The 20,519-nt window shown below is 36.0% G+C and overlaps 1 protein-coding gene across 7 annotated transcripts in view; it reads right to left on the bottom strand.

The window, feature by feature from the left end:
- LOC136032295 (acetyl-CoA acetyltransferase, mitochondrial-like) overlaps positions 1-20,519 on the bottom strand; it is a 64,225-nt gene that overhangs the window by 30,065 nt on the left and 13,641 nt on the right. For all 7 annotated transcript variants that reach the window (XM_065712572.1, XM_065712569.1, XM_065712574.1 and 4 more), the window contains exons 2-4: positions 19,854-20,018; positions 18,404-18,712; positions 1,894-2,184 (exon numbers count right to left, since the gene is read on the bottom strand). In XM_065712572.1, coding sequence (XP_065568644.1) covers positions 1,894-2,184; positions 18,404-18,712; positions 19,854-20,015 — 762 coding nt within the window. In that variant the 5' untranslated portion in view covers positions 20,016-20,018. The remainder of the gene's footprint in view (positions 1-1,893; positions 2,185-18,403; positions 18,713-19,853; positions 20,019-20,519) is intronic.

Genomic DNA, 20,519 nt, shown 5'->3' with positions numbered 1-20,519 from the left:
GTTTATTGTGTATACAAGGGAGTTTCTACTTGTTTCATTTCACGACTCTTTGTGGCAACAAAGGAAAACTTTATTGTAGAGAAATCCATTAGGGAAGGGTTCTCAGCTTTAGCATGAGCCTGAAAGGATCTGAAAGGAACTGAATGTCAAAAAGAAAAAAAAAATCTTCCATAAATCTTAAGATTCTTGTTGACTCGTTGGTGCAATAGAAACAGAATTCTCAAGAACAGAGGTTCTTAAGCTTTACTAATTCACGCTTAACGTAGATGGGGGTATTATCTACATAATTACAGTATCAACGTAATCCTTTTTATCAGGCACCTCATCTCTACTTATTATATATGAAATGTATATTTCTCTTTAAGAATCAAAATCTTACGTGCACAAAACACTTATATACAAATTTTCCCACTTGCCGATAGAAATAATTTTTAATTAGCCAGACCCGGGTTAGAAACAACTCAAGATTTGCAATCTTATATTTAAAAGAGCCCCCTCAAAAAGGTTAAAAAGAGCCCCCTCAGCTTTATTTTGATAAAAAGTTTCCTTATACAACTTGAGCTTTATTTTTGAAGCCTTGACTTGAAAAATCAATTGACATTAACAATTAGAATCAGCAGAGGGGAGAAAGCATATCAAGAAAATTGATGTCTGGTAAGAGTTTCTATATAAAAAAAGCGAGAATAACTTTTAAAACCAGTAAAACCGCAAAAATCTTAATACTTGTTTAACAACCAAAAGAAATATCGCAGAAGATCTGGTTTTCCGGTATGACTAGACTTAACATGTAGCCATGGGGCAAAAAGCTTTCAATTTGATACCCTTGATACCTTGGTCTTTAAAATTTTATTTTCTTTTTACGTCCAAAACACATGAATTTCGTAAAAATATTTACGCTATGATTTTGTATCTCTTCGAATTCATCTCTAGATTAAGCAGCTTTCAAATATGTAAACTGAGAATAAAAAATCCAAAGGTTTCTTTTGCAAACTAGCATTAAAAAAATTTATTTTTATAATTCTTATTATGAAACAACAATTTTTTTTTTAATTTAACCAGACTAGTGGGATCTCCATACATATTTTATAAAACCCTAGATTTTTCCTATTACCCTGTATCACGGACAAATGTTCTATTACAGAGATGTCGAACTAAACAATATTTTGTGATCGACAAATTGGTACTTGTAGCTGTCTGTCTTCGTTTTCATCCAGAAATGTTTTGAGGATGACTAAAACAAGCTTATTCAAAAATTTTGATTTTTCCGAAGAAATTCAAGAGAGGTGTACATAACTTATGAGATAATTATAAACTTATTATGATTATGAGATAACCACTTTTGACACTATGATTATGTAATAAATATTGATTAGTAAACATGAATTGATCAACTGAATACCATTCCATACATCATACCATATCTCGAGACTTTCAACGTAGGACGAATATAAATGGCAATCGGGCCGCAGTCAATACGCTCTTCGCCCTGCCATAACGTTTTTCTTTTAAAAAGGTGTCAGTTATGTGGAAATTTTGTATTGAGAGGCGTGAGGAATAAATTATTTGAATAAATCAATCGTTTGTACATCAAAAATTTGTACATCAAAAGAATCAGATTTTCATGCTGATTTTAAATATAAATGTTCCATCAAATTTTGTCTTTGTTATGAAAAGTTAAGAGCCTGGGAAAATTTACCTTATTTTGGAAAATAGGGGGTAACACCCCCTAAAAGTAATTGAATCTTAAAGAAAATGATTGCTAACCACTTTTGACGCTATGATTATTTAATAAATATTGATTAGTACACATAAATTGATCAACTGAATAAATCAATCGTTTGATAGACATGGAAACACTCTCCCAACATACACTTTGCCCGTAATTTTGCCTACCTGAAAAACTGTTGGCAATTTACAAAATTTGTTGAAATCAATTCTTTTATATTCTTCATCTTCGGAAACAACAGTATCAGGTTTACCCTTTTTGCCAGGAATTCTAACTTCAACAATTTCCCTCTGCATAATTCCACTTTTATAGGCCTCGGCAGATCTTTTATACGAGTTCATACCATATTCGTCCTGTTCTTGTCTGGAGATGCTCATTTTCTTTGCAGTATTTTCAGCACAAACACCCATATGTATCTGATCATATACGTCAAGTAAGCCATCGTGAGCTATACCATCCTTAAAAAGAAAGAGGTGAAAGTACAGATAAAATAAGGGAACATGCCAGTCACGTTGTTTTGACTTAAAATAATACTAATTCGTCTCGCATTCTCCCGAAGTCCAATAGAGATATAGCATTGTACGCACTGGAAATTTCTCCATTAAGAATATTATGAATATAATTTTTAACTTATTTCATTTAAACCTCGTCACAATAAAAAAGGAGTACTGACAAAAAAACAAAGGCGAATAAAAATAAGAAGCAAATAAAAACGAGCAACAGTGGTAAAATCCAAACCACAATAGCCAAGACCCTTGGCTCAACCTTTATAAGGTAATTATGCTAATTATATATTTTGTGGTTTGTAATCAACAGTTCTTTGATTAAAGACTTTTTCGAGCGTGTTACTTCTTTGGTTTAGTAACTGAAATATATTTCACTGCAAAAGTTGTATTTTAGTCATTACCTTTAGAAGAATCGTAATATCTAATGTTTAGCATATCCTCTCAGGTAAAATCCTACAGGCAAAACACACAAACTCCGTTAATCTGCCGAAAACTGACGACGATATCGCTAACTAATAGCAAAAAAAGACGCCAATAAGAGAGCACCGGTAAAGGGTTAGCCTGCCAGTGCAGCTAGACGAAACATATAGGTGAAACCAAAGAGGCAAGCCAGCCAGTAAAAGGGGCATTACCCTAAATAACGATGAAGTATAAATACTCGTAAGATAAAATTACAAACAAGATATAATAATTCATATACCTTTATTTCTATGTTTGGGCATATACTTTTCCTTCAACGTTTAAACCTCTTCAAAGTCTACAAAATAACGCCCTTAGATTAATGTTTAATGTTAATAATAGATCCTCAGTTAGCCATCTTTATGGATTTTCTGGTGTCTTCTCTGTTCATCAACATCATTTCATTGCAATTTCTAATATTTGCCACAATTACGTTTTTGGACAACTTTCACTAAATTTCCGAAGATTATTCCCGACAAATTCACAATTCCACAATTACCCAACATCTCATAGTTCTGATTTCTCTTTTGAAACTAGGCCAACGGTGCGATCGGGATTTAGTTTGTGTCATATTGGACCAAAAGTTTGGAATTTAATTCCAATAGCTGTGAGAAATTGTAATGATAGAAATAAATTTCTGAAGTCATTAAGAAATGATGTTGCTAGTCTCCCATACTATTTTCCGTTGTAAGTGTTGAAGTTTGATTTCCGAATGAAGTGCAAATTAGTTTAAGCCGAAGTAATGACGGTTTTTTCTTTTGTTTGTGTTTATTTTTTTTATTTTTTGTGGGATATACCACGCGCTTAAGTATACCATTAGGCACTTGCGCTGTTTATCTAAATGGTTAATTCTTGTTGTAAATAAACATGTATCTATCTATCTATCTATCTAATACATTTTTGCGGAGCTAATTTAATACAGTTAAATTAATTTAATACTTCCTTCATTTTAAACGCATAATCACTTATTGAACACTATCTAAATAAGCTGATTGATTCAAATTTAGTGCTCGTACATGTAGGATTAGATATGCTGCGCACTGGCTTTTAAGAGGCAGGTTGTTATAAAATGATTCTGGGGGATATGGAGGGGGACTAGAAGCATCGGAAAGCAAACTTTATTGCCCAAGTTTTTTAAATATCCATCAGTGCTCTTTAAGATGAATCTATAAGTTACGCCAATAACTCTACATTTGATTCATTTGACACAGAAATTCTAGAAAAACTATACGACTGAGTGCTGACGGGAAAGCAGTTCCTCTTTTGTTAAACAACAATTTTGAGTGTAAAATGAGATATTCGAATTATTTTGGCTTGGATGAATCTATAAAAGTTACTTTGGCAACTGGCAACTCATTATTGATTCAATTGAGATGAGAATTCAAGATACAAAACTTTGTTACCCAACAATTTTGAGCGTAAAATGGGAAATTCAATCCTATGTTAGCTCAAATGAATCTATACGAGTTACATTGGCAACTCATTATTGATTCATTTGAGATAAGAATTATAGATAGCACTCATATGAATGAGTGCTGGCTGACGTGGAAGTAGTTTTTATCTTGTTGCACAACAATTTTGAGTGTAAAATGGCAAATTCAAGCCTAAGTTGGCTTAGATGAATCTATGCTAGTTACGTTGGCAACTCATTATTGATTTATTTGAGATAAGAATTCTAGATAAACTATATGAATGAGTGCTGATGGGGAAGCAGTTCCTCTAAGATTTCGAGTGTAAAATGTGAATTCAAGCCTATGTTGGCTTTGATGAATCTATACGAGTTATGTTGGCAACTCTATATTGATTCATTCGAGATGTGAATTCTAGATAAATTATATGAATGAGTGCTAATGGGGAAGCAGTTCGACTTTTGTTACACAACAATTTTGAGTGTAAAATGGCAAATTCAAGCCAAACTTGGCTCACATGAATCTATACTAGTTACGGTGACAACTCATTATTGATTCATTTGAGATAAGAATTCTAGATAAACTATATGAATGAGTGCTGATGGGGAAGCAGTTCCACTTTTGTTACACAACAATTTTGAGTGTAAAATGGCAAATTCAAGCCTAACTTGGCTTACATGAATCTATACTAGTTACGGTGACAACTCATAATTGATTTATTTGAGATAAGAATTCTAGATAAACTATATGAATGAGAACTGATGGGGAAGCAGTTCCTCTTTTGTTACAGACAGATTTCGAGTGTAAAATGTGAAATTCAAATCTATGTTGGATTAGATGAATCTATACGAGTTACGTTGGCAACTCTACATTGATTCATTTGAGATGTGAATTCTAGATAAATTATATGAATGAGTGCTGATGGGGAAGCAGTTCCATTGTTACACAACAATTTTGAGTGTAAAATGGCAAATTCAAGCCTAAGCTGGCTTAGATGAATCTATACTAGTTACGTCTGTAACTCATTATTCGTTCATTTGAGATAAGAATTCTAGATAAACTATATGAATGAGTGCTGATGGGGAAGCAGTTCCTCTTTTGTTACAGAAAGATTTCGAGTGTAAAATGGCAAATGTCAATAAAAAGGTTTCATCCCTATTTTGAACTGTTTTACTTTCGTCATGGAAAGGCGGTGTGGTCTTCGAAGTTATCTATACGAGTTACGTTGGCAACTATAGGTACCCGATTCAATTCATTGGTAAAATAATAAAAAATAGACGCATTAAACATAACAATAGGATTATTGGAGTTTCACAGTGTACAGAATTCAATACGCCAAAAAGTTTAATTTTTTGCCTTATGTACCTATTTTGGGGAAGATGCTTAAACGAATTTTGTGTAAACATAATATTGATACTTTTTCCCAATCAGTCAGACCATTAGGTAGTTTCCTTCATTCTGGGAAGGATTTAACCCGGGGAGAAAAGTTAGTGGGGTGTATGAAACTCCTTGTTCGTGTGGAAAGTTTTATATTGGTAGAACTCACTAACAATTCGTTGAAGGATTTATTGAGTATCGCAATTCAATAGAAAAAACCCTACAATTAAGAAAGCCTCCTGAAACTTTTGTTTCTGCTCTGGCTGAACATACATTCTTTCATCCTGAAAATTTTATATGAGACTACAGCTATTTCTAATGATAGGGGTTTTTGTCAGTGGGGGAGGGAGGCTATAGAAATTAAAAACATATGTTTGCTAATGTTTCAATAAATAGAGACACGGGGATTTCAAATATTGACCCAATTTATGATTGTCTTTTGAAAAATGAGCCAATAGTCAATAAAGGAATTAAAGTTTTACATAATCACCAGGGGGACAAGATTACATACTAGACCGAAAAGAGTTGCTTCAATGTTAGCTTACAAGAGGATCATTTCGCAACAGAATAATTAACTAAGTTTCAATTTTCAGAATTTTTCCTGTTTCTTTGATGTTCTCATTGAAGTGACTGTAATAGCTTCTTTTCCCTACGGGGATCAGTAGCGACAATTGTACTCATTATTATTGGCGGTGGTTTTATTTGTTTTTAGTTTAGTGTTTTTTTCTCTTTATCTTGTGCTGAGGACGCCTAGTTTAGTTACAGGTGAAATATCCAGGTTCTTTCAGTCTTTCATCTCTTTTCTCTCTACTGGCCGCAGTCTCGCTTGAGGTTTTTTGAGTTTTATCTCTCTTTGTTGTTTGTTTTCCTTTCCTTCCAGTTCGGCTTAAGAAATTTTATTTTTTTCTTTTTTTTTAGTTTTTTTTCTGTGTAGATTAACAGACGTACAAACAAACAGTATATTTATATATATATCTATATATATAAAAATAAGTTGTCTGTGTGTGGATCTGTGGATCAGGTGACGTCATGTTTGTCCGCATATGACGTCTGAATGATTTCACACTAATACAAAAGAAGAAAAAAACTAAAAAAGGTAAAAACTACAAAAAAAACTAAAAAGAAAAAAAACTAAAAAAGCTAAAAAACTAAAAAAAACTAAAAAAAGGTAAAAATCTAATAACTAAAAAAAAACTGAAAAAAATAAAAAAAGGCAAAAACTACAAAAAAAATAAAAACTAATAAAAAAACTAAAAAAGCTAAAAAACTAAAAAAACTAAAAAAAACTAAAAAAAGGTAAAAAACTAAAAACTAAAAAAGAAAAAAACTAAAAAAAAGGAAAAAACTGAAAAATAAAAGAGAAAAAGAAAACTAAAAAAATATGAATAAATATATATAAAAATAAGTTGTTTGTGGGTTATGTCTGTCTGTCTGTCTGTCGAGTGACGTCGTGTTTGTCCGCATATGACGTCTGAATTATTTCACACTAATACAAAAGAAGAAAAAAAACTAAAAAAGGTAAAAACTACAAAAAAAACTAAAAAGAAAAAAAACTAAAAAAGCTAAAAAACTAAAAAAAACTAAAAAAAGGTAAAAAACTAAAAACTAAAAAAAACTGAAAAAACTAAAAAAAGGCAAAAACTAAAAAAAACTAAAAACTAATAAAAAAACTAAAAAAGCTAAAAAACTAAAAAAACTAAAAAAACTAAAAAAAGGTAAAAAACAAAAAAAAAACTAAAAACTAAAAAAGAAAAAACTAAAAAAAAGGAAAAAACTGAAAAATAAGAGAAAAAGAAAACAAAAAAAATATTAATAAATATAAAAAATATAAATATAATATAAATTAGCAATCAACAAAGCACCGAGACACAAATGACGACCGGGACACAGGGAGTATAAATGACGACCAGGACATAAGTAAAAAAAAAAAACTAAAAAAACTAAAAAAAATGGTAAAAACTACAAAAAAACTAAAAACTAATAAAAAAAACTAAAAAATCTAAAAATCTAAATAAACTAAAAAAAAAAAAGAAAAAAGGAAAAAAATAAAGGAGAAAAACAAAACTAAAAAACGAATGTATATACAGACCGGGACACCGGGATACAAATGACGACCGGGACACAGGGAATATAAATGACGACCGGGACACAGGGACACAACTACAATGGGGACGCCGGGGGGCACAGGGGGATATAAATGACGACCGGGACACCGGGACACAAGGAATATAAATGACGCCCGGGACACTCAAAGAGAAATCACAGACTGGAACACCGGGACACAAATGACGACCGGGACACAGGGAATATAAATGACGACCGGGACACAGGGACATAACTACAAAGGGGACGCCGGGGTGCACAGGGGGATATATAAATGACGATGGCGACTCAGGGAATGGTCGATTAGCAATCACCATCAACAAAGCTCAAGGGCAATCATTAGAATCATGAGGTATAGATCTGAATACGGATTGTTTTCCCATGGACCATTATATGTTGCATGTTCAAGAGTCGGTAAACCTGACAATCTATTTATATGCACAGACAATGGGACAGCAAAGAATGTTGTATATTCGCAAGTTTTACGTAGTTAAAAACATATATATATATACGGGACACAAGGAATATAAATGACGCCCGGGACACTCAAAGAGAAATCACAGACTGGAACACCGGGACACAAATGACGACCGGGACACAGGGAATATAAATGACGACCGGGACACAGGGACATAACTACAAAGGGGACGCCGGGGTGCACAGGGGGATATATAAATGACGATGGCGACTCAGGGAATGGTCGATTAGCAATCACCATCAACAAAGCTCAAGGGCAATCATTAGAATCATGAGGTATAGATCTGAATACGGATTGTTTTCCCATGGACCATTATATGTTGCATGTTCAAGAGTCGGTAAACCTGACAATCTATTTACATGCACAGACAATGGGACAGCAAAGAATGTTGTATATTCGCAAGTTTTACGTAGTTAAAAACATATATATATATATATATATATATATATATATATATATATATATATATATATATATATATATATATATATATATATATATATATATATATATATATATATCTATATTCACAGGTGGGACATAGGGACACAACTACAATGGCGCGTAACTAATATGGCGTGTAACGACTTACGCGCGCGGGGGGGGGGGGGCTTGGGGGGGTGGGCGCGAAGCGCCCCCACCAACTAGGTGTTGGGGTGGCGCGAAGCGCCACCCCAACAGCTAGTATATATATATATATATATATATATATATATATATATATATATATATATATATATATATATATATATATATATATATATATATAGATCAAAAAATATATATAAAAATATATAGAACATTGTATTATTGTTAGCAGCTTCAAAATAAGCATTTCAGAGTTTCAACCGAACACCAGATTTTACTTGTGACAAGAACTTTCTGGAAACAGATGCATGGAAAGACACGTGTCTTGACACGTAAGTCCACTGTAGAGAGATATAAATTTCTGTTCGGTACATAAGTCTATCTGGAGACGCATGTTAAACTTCTCTATAGTGCACAAGTCTAACTAGATACGCATGTGAACGAAGTTCAAATGACGCAAAGACGAACAAAAAGTCGTTTTAATGGCCTTAAAGACTTTTTGCGGAAGCTCATCCGTACAAGTTAGGATCAACTTTGTTTATAAAAAAAGTTATAATATTGAGAAAGTTAATAAAAATCTACTGAATTGGCCGGAAGACTACCTTTTTTTAACAAGCTCTATACCCATTAATTGAGCTGCCACAATACAGAAAGTGTACACAACATTTTTCTTTTTTTGTCAAATGGCCCGCCCCTTTTAACTCACATGCTCGATTGATTGGGTTAATCTGCCTTCCCAGATTTATTTCCAAGATACATGAAGTTTTCAGATTATTTAAAATGTGATGTACCACTTCTTCTCGCTTACAGAAACAGATGAAATTCGGACCTTTCAATATATAAAGGTTTCACCATATCTCAATGCCTCAAAAGATCTTTCTTGTATAAACTTAAACAACGGTCAAAAAATTCCAAAAATATTTCACTTTTCCTACTCTCATATAAAATGCATGTCATGGAATTGCCGCAACTGTTTTGGCTTGACACAATTAAACTCTAAATGACCAATCATGGACGATGATTTCATGAATCACTGGTAACAATGGCTAATTCATGAACGATTATTCATGAATCATTATTTGGGGAAAAAGAAGAAGAAACATACACTGTAACTAAATTTCAAACTTACAAGAATTTCGCCTTTGCAATCACAAAGAAATGTTGCGGCTTATCTTAGCTATAATATAAATTTCTTTAACTCAACTAATAATCAGAAATTCAACCAACAAAAAAGTTGCATAAGGTAACAAAAGTTTAAGGATAAACACACCATTAATGTGACTCCACCATAGGACATTCCTCCTCTGCTAATATAATACGATAATGCATGAACTCCATACCATCAGCAGTACTCTACTCCACTACATACTCTACTAATAACCAGAAATTCATTGGATATAGACTCCATACATCCAACATCACTCTAATCCATATACCTTACTACACTCCACCCTACAACTCTATGAATAATCAGAAATTCAACTAAGAAAAAGCAGTCTAAGGTAATAAATACTATGTGCGTCCCCAGGTGGTGGATGGGGGAACGCCCCACTGATATGTAAAGCACCTCCAAGTGGAAGGAGGCGCGGAAAAGGACGGAACTGATCCTTGGGGGTCCATAATTGACAATGGGACAACCTCACCTGGGGGCCATAAATACAGGCGAATGAGGAAAAGGCTCCTCTGATGCAGACCGAGCAGGACCCACGAGCTTGTGGACACGTACCGTCACCTTTAAATTTTCTCCCAGCAATGGGTTAAATTGCATCGTACTGCAGGATACTATCCTGGTAGGATACCCTTCAGGACAAATAAGAAAGGGCCAGAGATTCAGACGGGGATAACGGCCTCTACAAGTGGACGTAGAGGGGTGGCTTACCGCTGTCCACCAGTAAGCAAAGAAATGCTTCCCCTTTACCTATATCAATGAATACGAAAAAGCGATTAAATATGAAAGCCGTTGATACCGCGTCCGGGTATTCGACGAAGACCATACGTTAAGAAGTACCACGTCCAGGGTCGTCTCAACCCGACCATGAGACGACGGCGAAACGCGCGATTATGCACAACTCCATTTCTCAGATGTCATTATACGCCAAAAACAACTCTGTCAGTTGGTGCATCCAATACCAGAGCCCTTACTAAACAAGGAAAAACAGACTTACTTCGGAGAGAGATAAATCGGTACACATCTGGGACGTTATTAGTTTATCTGAAACCCGCCTCCCAATCACTAGTGAAGAGAAACACAGCGGAAGCCTCTCCGGACGTAATGATGGGAAGTATCGACAAGGAGTCGGCTTTCTACTGTCCAGGAAGGCTAGAAAATTTCTGATTAATTCAACTCCCACACCCGAACAGCTTATTATGATCCGGCTGAAAGAATCACCAATAAGCATTACAATAATCCAAGTTTATGCGCCAGACTCCAGTAGAGACGACGAGGAGTGTGAAAATTTCTACGTCCAACTTCAAAGTCTGCTTGATTCCACCTCGAAAAAGAATACACACATTGTCATTGATGAATTTAATGCCATTGCTGGCAAGGACCATGCAGGCCATGAAGATGTGACGGCCAGATTTGGCCATAAACAACTAAATAAAAGAAGGAAACATCTAATAGAGTTCTGCTGAGACAGAATGAGTCATTTCAACAACACTCTTAAAGCATAAACCCTGACATAAAGCTACCTGAAACTCCCCCAACAAAAGAACTCAAAATCTTTTGTTTCCAACGTCTAGGCACATCCTTGTGCCTAGACGTTGGAAGTCGTCTCTCACTAACACGGTCATGCTAGCTGGCGGTGACTTTGACTGTGACAACTCCCTTGTTATGTCCAACTTCAGAAGAACACTTAAATAGCTTCGAGACTACCTAGGAAACTCCCTAGATTTCGAGCAGATCTCCTGAATGAGCAAGCAGCACGAACAGCCTAAATAGCCACCCTATCGGACAAGATCATGGATCTCACTTCGAATTCCCACTACCTCTGCATGTGAGTGACATTGGCAACCTGGGGACTAGCAGCCCTCAAATTGTCAACTATGTCGTTCTCTCCACACAAGGTGTCAAGGAAAATGACCAAAAGTCCCGGATCACAGACAAGATCATTCAGCTCTGTGATGAAAAGCGCAACATCACAGACAAGCATGACAGAAAAAGCAGAGACCGATACAAGCAACTTAAAAGGGCCTTAGATAAAGCCATACACCGCAAAATTTGGTAAGGAGAAACATGAGCAGTTCAAAAAGGCTTACAAGAAAGGTGACTTACAGTTCATGTACAGATAAGTACAGGAAATGGCTAAAAAGATGGATCTCAAGGCTAGGTCCCTCCTTGACGAACCTGGCAACCAGCCATATGCTTAGCAGTCACTCCGGAATAATAAGCGGGTTTTAAATCAAGTAGGTCGATGGTCGATCAGATTTTCATAGCCCGTCAGATCATGGTAAAACATTTTGAATAAGACCACAACATCTACCACCTGTTCATGTATTTAAAACTGACATTTGATACCATCTGGAGAGAAGGTCTATGACAAATTCTTCTTCACTCTGGAATCCAACCTAATTTGGTTTCCCTGGTTAGGGACATGTACACGAAGTTCAAAGGCCGTGTTATGAATGAAGAAAGTCTTGCCAAGAGCTTTGAAACATCGACTGGTGTTCTACAATTGCTTGTTATCACTGAAGCTCTTCAATATCTTTTTAACCGCAGTCCTTTCAGTCACGGAGAACAATTCTGGTGCGCTCGTAGGAGGGATAATTGTAGAAAAACTTGCTTATTCTAAGGATATAGCATTAATTTCTAAGTTCCTTTGTGACCTCCAACCCCAGACCGTCATCGTCCACAAGCCATCAACCCCTTTGTGATGACCATCAACACCTTAAAAACGATAGCCATACACTTCTCACGCAAACTTGATTCTCAGGTAAATTTCAGCCTCCAGCTTGAAGGTGATAATATAGAGTCGGTTGAAGAACTTACCTATCTTGATAGCTTACTCACCTCTGACATGACCACTCTAAAGATACCAAGAGACAGCAGGCACTTGCGAACTCCAAATTTATAAGTCAAATGTCCATCTGGAGGAACAAAAACTTATCAACAACGCTTAAAGTGAGACTATTCAACTCACTTACCACCCCAATCATAATTTATACCTGTGAATTTTGGATTTTATTAACAGATGATCAGTACCGTCCTGCTGCTTTTGAAGCAAAATCGCAACGATGTATTTCTGATACCACTTGTCATAATAGAATCTCCTACATCAGCTTCTTCGCAATCTCAAGGCCAGCTTAGACGGTTAAGACACATACAACGTACAGAAAGCACTCGTCTCCCAAAAATAGCCTTTGAAGGTCGGATACACGGTTCTCAACCTAGAAGGTGCCCCCAAAAAGATGGAAGGACAACTTATCGTCGCTTAACTTTGTCCCGTGTAATTCAGTTCTGCATCTGGTAGAACTGCCAGATACATCTGGGAGAATAGAAGTTGATACGGAAGTTCAATCAGTAGACTGATGAAAGAAGAGGCCCCAAAACGACCTTCAAGGACGAATGGGACTTGAGTAGTGAGAAGTAGTAGATCAGTCTTCATCTAGATCATTCACTAGATCAGTCTTCATCTAGCATCAAACGTGTGAGGATCTAGTGTTGTTAACTGTTGAGCCAAGTTTTTCAGCCGGACCATTAACCTCTTAGAAAACAATGGTCAGACAAAGACTAGTTTGTCCCGAATGTAGGCTTAAAGTCTTTTCAAACTCTGTGAAGTGTGGAGAGTGCAATTGCTCGTTTCACGCAGGAGCGGAAAAATATGCCAGAATTGATACAGCTAATGGGAGTGAGAGCTGGTGTTGTCCTGACTGCTCCTCTAAGAAAATACCAATCAATCCGGTACAAATTCAAGAGCTAGGATGCTTAATATCTTAAAAGAGCTCAAATCGCCGGTGCTCCCCTCTTCGCAGAAGTTGACTCCAGCCTCTCCCTATTTACTACATGAAGTGACGTCCCCCCCTCTTGAAGTTTCTTTTCAGACTGAGTGCCATTCCTTTTCTTCCGTCGACCCATCCTATACTCTGAACACCACCATTGGAAAATTATGCACCTGCTCACGTGAGGTATCAGTTCAGACCGAACCTTACTCATATGTTACCAGAGAAAATTTAACGTATCCAAATCCCTGTGTTAAAGATTTTGCTTGCCAGACAAATCTTGATATTCTTAAACCATTAAAACACAGACTAGAAGAGTTATTAAGCTACATTTCGACCGTAATTTCTGAACCGAATTCATTTGAGAGGTCAAGGGTGTTTGAACCAGTGACAAACCAGGTGATTAGCAATGACATTGACTGGAATGGTCAAGTTAATAATGTTGAGATGAAATCAATTATTCATGAGCGTAATCCCACTGACAAATCTTCTATTAGTATGGTAGAGGATGCAGCTCCCGAATACAGGAATAACCTAACGGCTTCTGGTTATATGCTGAATTTGAAAGAGGATAATGACACTTTTGTTTTAAAGACTAATAAGGTTACTACTAAATCCAATGCAGATATTGAAATTGTTTATGAGAAACTTGTGGCATATGAAAGTGAAGGAAACGGAAGAATTAGCTGGAAAAAAAATGGTGATCAGCGTGTAATTGAAAATAAAAAAAAACGAAATCAGTTTGCAAGGATTTTTTATGTGCAAAATGTAACCACAGAAAAACATGTAATCGGCTCCATACTTGTAAATATTTTCTGACGGGTTCTTGCAATAAAAGTTCGTGCTCGTTTGACCATGTTTCAATTTGTTCTGTTTTTATGTCGGGTCGTTGTTTCGGTTGTGACAAGTATCATGTTTTTATACCAAAGTCTTTTAGTAGGTTATTCTCTAAGCCACAAGCTATACCTTCGCATGGGTACGATGTTAGTTCTAAGAATTTGACAAAAAACGGGGATGGATTTCGGAGGGAGGCCCCACCCTTTCCGATCATGATTTCAGCTCGCAGCCCCCTGTACCAAGATCATTACAACTCGATTCCTCTGGAGCTCTCCCGAACGCGTCCGACTTCTCCCGCGTACCAAAGGCCAGAGTTTTACATACCCACCCAAATTTCCTCGCACACTTTTTCGTTCCCCCCTCCGTGTCTACCCAACCCACTTCCCCCACCTCAGTCTCGTTTACAACACCAGACAGCACTCCCACTGAACAACAGCAACTCACAGCAGCCATCCCGCTTAGTAACAGGTTTTCGCTATTAGAAGAAATTGATTGTCTTGTAATAAATCCTAATTGTTCTCCTCGTGCTTCATCCATATCATTGCCCGTCCCGCCACCTCCAGATCCCCAAGACAAATCCTTCTCTTACTCTAATAAATCATCTATCGATGTCGACTCCAATAGTCATCCCATAAAAGTAAAATATGTTCCCTCAGTCCCTTGTTCTGACTACATTAATCTGGCCCCCGCTACGAATCCCACCACACCCCCCTACCCATTTGTAATTTAAATAAAGGCAAGTGTAAAAATGGTACCTTTGCAGGTCGTTTTAAATTTTCCACACTTTTGTTAAGCAACGCTGAAAGTCTTAATTTTGAAAAACTTAATGAATTAGACTCCTTTTCTAAAATATATAGATCAGACATAATCGCTATTACTGAAGTACACGCTCAAAATACACACATGTTAAAAATGAATAGTTTCTCCCAGTTTATAAAACTCAGACCCGAAACCCACCCTCTGGGTAAGAAAGGGGGTGGAATTCTTCTCTTTGTCCGTAATGATTTCTATCCTTCAGAAATATTAGTTCCTTGTCTTACTCCCTTTGATGAAATTTTGTAGGTTTGTGTTCGACCTGAGGTCTTACCACTTCCTTTCAATTTGATTGTCCTATGTTGTTTTTACTACTCTCCTGGGCAGAGAGCGGCAGAAAAAATTAATTTTATTGAAAAATTGCATGGCAGTGCTGACTATGTACTATCTAAATACCCAAATGCTGGAATTTTCCTCTTAGGTGATGCAAGTGAATTAAAACTTGAGTCTACATGTAATACTTTTAGTCTAAAGCAAATTGTAAAATTCCCTACTACCAAAGGCAATTCTACTCTTGATTTAATATGCACCAATATGTCAAACTTCTACAAACCCGTCACCATTCTTCCCCCTCTCGGAGGTAGTTACCACTTTAGCCTACTCCTATCTCCACTAGCTACAGTTAAACATTCCTTTACTATTACTGAAACCGTCTTTAGGCCTCTAATTGACTCAGGACTCTACAATTTTGGCTCTTGGATCACTAGTGAAAATTGGTCCCATGTGTACCAAACAAATGATGTCGACTTCAAGGCTTTGTCCCTCCAAAACTTATTGAGGAGTAATTATGAAGCCCATTTTCCAGTGAAAAAAATAAAATATGCTCTACCGATAAACCTTACATTACTGCGACTTTTTAAAAACAAATAAGGAAAAAAAAATCAATTTGTTAAAATATCACAATATAAATATCACACAGGCTAATGATCTAAGAAAGTTCCTGAAGAGAAAATTGAGAAAGGCAGCTTCTGAATATTACAAAAGCAAGGTTAAGGATCTGTATTCTAACAAGCCCAAACAATGGTACAGGAAAATTAAAGAGATTTGTGGAAAAACCCTGTTGAAGTTAATTTTCCTCTCCCTCAGCCCCCTTACAAGATAGCCAACGATTTGAACCTGCATCTTGCGTCCATAGTACAAAGTCTCCCCCCTTTCACTGGCTCAGGTCAAACTATTCCTCCCTCCACCTCTTTCCCCCAAATTTCTCCCTCTGATGCTATAAATAAAATCCGAAAGCTCAAAAAATCAAGTATTTGCCCATTGGACATCCCAATTGACTTGATTAAAGCCTTTTCAGACACAATTGCTGGACCTTTATCTGATATTTTTAACCAAATTACAAAATCTGGTAAATTCCCAAGTTGCTGGAAACTAGGTTTTTTAACGCCCATCCCAAAGAAATCTTCCAGTCTGACTATAACCAACATGCGTCCTATTACACTCAATCAAGTTTTTTCTAAGCTTTACGAAGGGTTCCTTTGTGACTGGCTTAAAATTAAAATTATACCACGCGTTGACATCCGACAGTTTGGTAATTTAAGAAAAACCTCTACCACCCATTACCTTGTACACTTGATTCACACGATCCTAAGTGAACTAGAGAAACCAAATAATGGGCTAAACCTGGTTTTAGTCGATTTCCAAAAAGCGTTTGACTTAGTTGACCACACTATCCTAATTCGTTTACAGCATGATAACTTTGAAAATGACCCACTTTTAGCAAGTATTGTTATATCGTTCCTTTCAAACAGATCACAAGTGGTAAAATACAAAAATACCTTCTCTAACCCCCTCCCTAGGTACTGTGGAATACCTCAAGGAACCTTATTGGGACCACTATTATTTCTTGTCATGATTAACGAAATTGACAGGGAATTCCCCCAGAGATGGAAATATGTGGATGACTTGTCGATCCTCGAAGTATGTCATAGGAATATTAAAAGTGACCCCGTTGAAATCCTAACCCAATGTTCGGATGAATCTAAGAATCTAAATATGACAGTAAATCCCACTAAATCACAGATAATGACGATCAACTTCTTGAAATCTACTCTTGCTTTTTGCGACCCGATCCCACGCGAAATGCCAGTGAAACATGTTAAGCTTCTTGGTGTTACAATTTCTAATGATCTTAAGTGGGACACACATGTTTCCAACATTGTTAAACAAGCAAATGTTTCACTATCCATTTTTAAGCTGCTAAACAAATTTAATTGTCCTAAGATACATTCCCTCCGTGTTTACTTATCCTTTACCAGGCCGTTATTGGAATATGCATGTCCGGTCTGGCATTCGCAACTTTCAAATGAACTTAGTGACAAAATCGAGCCGGCCGCAAAAGCTGCATGCATTACCACCTTAAAAGAAAGGAGGGAAAAAATTTGCCTGCTTTTCGCTAAATCAGTCATTTCCAATCCCCGTACTGAGGACTTACTCCCTGATTTTCACAATCCCATTAGACTCCGACTCCCCCGGTCAGCCTCCTTAGCAATCCCAACTTACTCTCCGATCCACGCTGTTACAGAGAGGTTTCGTAAAAGTTTTATACCCTTTATTCTGGAACACCTAAATAATAATTCGTGATTATGTACTTGCCAAATTCCCCTTTTCCTTTATTGCCGTTTTTATTTCTTTGATTTACTCAATGTTTTTGTAATTTAATTGTTAATTTACTGATTTGCCCTTTATCTTTGATGATTTTGCTTTATTAATTTATTTTTAATTTTAAGTGTTTGACTTAATTTACTGTTTTGAATATTTTTTTTCTTAGCTTTTACTGACATAAAAGCGAATTCGGCTCTATAGAGCTTGTGATAGTCTTTTGAAAATAAATATTATCTTATCTTATCCTGAACTCACTTTCAATTTGACTCTACCATTGGGCGTTTCTCCTCTTCTAAGATAATAGGGCACATAAGACACGAACTCCACATCACAAACAACAATTTACTCCACTCTGCAATCTACTAAAACTGTACTCTATACTCTACTAATAATTAGAAATCCACTGGAGACAGACATGGGGTTTGTGCCATCAGAAATATTGCATTCCACTCCACATACTTCACTCCATACCCTACTAATACTTTTCTCAATATTCTTGCTAAGAATCAGAAATTTAATTAATCAAAAAGTAGTTTAAAGTAACAAAAGTTAAAGATAAACTCACTATCAATTTGACCCCACCATAGGGCGTTTCTCCTCTGCTAAGATAATAGGGTACATTGGACATAGACTCCATACCACCAGCAACCATTACGTCTTGAGCTCCTGTTTGAATGTTTTGTGCAGCAAGCATTATAGCCTTCATGCCTGAAGCACATACTTTATTTATTGTCGTCGTGGGTGTTTCTTTCGGGAGTCCAGCATTAAGAGTGGCCTGACGGCAAGGAGCTTGACCAACTCCCGCCTGGCAGACATTACCCATGTAAACTTCTTGAACTGCTTCCATCGGAATGCCCGATTTTTCTAGTGCGCCCTAGGATTAAGATGAACATATAAAACGCCCTTAAAACATAAGCTCAACATTATCTACGGAATATTCCTATTTTCAACATTTTTTCTCTTTTAATATAGTTCAATATACATATAAATTTTGCTTTACATCAGCCCCCCAAAAAAGATGACAAGCCATGAAAAGAAATTTTACAACATGAGAATATGTCTAGTTTCAAAAAGTATCAGGTTGGACGAAAAAAGAAATCATAATTTAAGCAAATACCAAATCATAACAAATTAGAATTAATTTCAATTTAAATCTATTTTGGATTTCCATATTCAGCAGGGTAATTCTATATTATCAATGTGCTAATAGTTCAAAATAGTTATTGCACAGGTGTAAACCTATGTACTAGCACCAAGAATTCCCTTCTATTTAGTGTCTTACTTTCTTCGGTTCTCTAACATAAGCACTCCAAAAGACGGAGGAGGATTTCTTTGATGTTTTCCAGAGAAATTGTCTATGAAATATTTTTGGTATCCGTCTGACTGAACATATTTCAAGCAGTAAGCTGTACGTAAATAGGGTTCTATTCTGCTTTTTCGGGCTATAATGAAAGAAAGATTGAGATGGCTGGGACACGTTCTGCAGATGAAGGATGACAGGCTTCCAAAAATCATTCTTATCGACCAACCATCTAGCGCCAAACCAAAGCATGTCATCCTAAATGGAGGGGGAGAGGAGTTTGTAAGAAATGATTTAAGGGAATTCGGTACTTCCAGGGAGGGTGTGAGCATGGAGGTTCTGAAAATATTTGGATGGAGGAGGAGCGTGCGTAAAGGTGTTGACCTCCAGCGGCTTGGTACAGCAATGAGTTGTTAGTAGTAGTACTAGTAGCATTCCCTAGACAGAGGGCAAACTTGAGACTCACTATTAATGAACCTTTGAGATCACCTGCTCTCCTACATCTTAATTTTAAAGAGAGTTGCCAGAATTGGAAAGTTACATACCAATTCTTAGAATATTACATATGAAAAGGATGCGAAAAACAGAAGAAACTTGGACACACTAATTACATGGACATAAAATATCAATTCTTATCTAATACCTAGTTCCCTGTGGGTTGATATACTTTTGGTCCATACTTGGAAAAAAAAACACTATTATCTATTTTTGGTACCTTTATGGCAACAGCTCCAAGTTGAGGTGCTTTTAAAGAAGCTAAAGAGCTCCTAAAGGATCCCATTGGTGTTCTAGCAGCTCCAAGAATAACAACATCATGCAGTTGGCTGACCCCACTTGAGTAGCGGCGAACAATAAGTTGAGGAATTGATCCAGCCATAATCTATAATAAAATGATATATATATATATATATATATATATATATATATATATATATATATATATATATATATATATATATATATATATATATATATATATATATATATATATATATATATATATATATATATATAGGAATAATAAATTTACAATTAATAATTAGTATAAATTATCTTGGCCTTCTAGGATTATTGATAAACTCTTTCTTTAGTACAGATCATATGTCAGTTTCCACTAAAATGAATTAATAATAGGCTAGTCATTCAATGTTAAAAATGGTCTAACCTGAAACAAATTGCAATGCAATCAATTTCTCCGTCAAAATGTTCAGAAAAATCGGGAGAATAGCACACTAAAACTCGCAAATTCTCAAAATCGTGCTTAAGATTTTTAGCCCAAAAAAAGAAAAATGTTTTGGCTTTGAATGAGCTTTTAAGGTCTTTAACTACAGATTCGGAATTTCTCAGAACAAATATCAGCCTTGTATGTTCTTTAGACTCA

Source organism: Artemia franciscana, chromosome 10 (genome assembly GCF_032884065.1).
Source record: "Artemia franciscana chromosome 10, ASM3288406v1, whole genome shotgun sequence".
Lineage (NCBI taxonomy): Eukaryota > Metazoa > Arthropoda > Branchiopoda > Anostraca > Artemiidae > Artemia > Artemia franciscana.
This window is presented reverse-complemented; position numbering and strand designations above follow the sequence as displayed.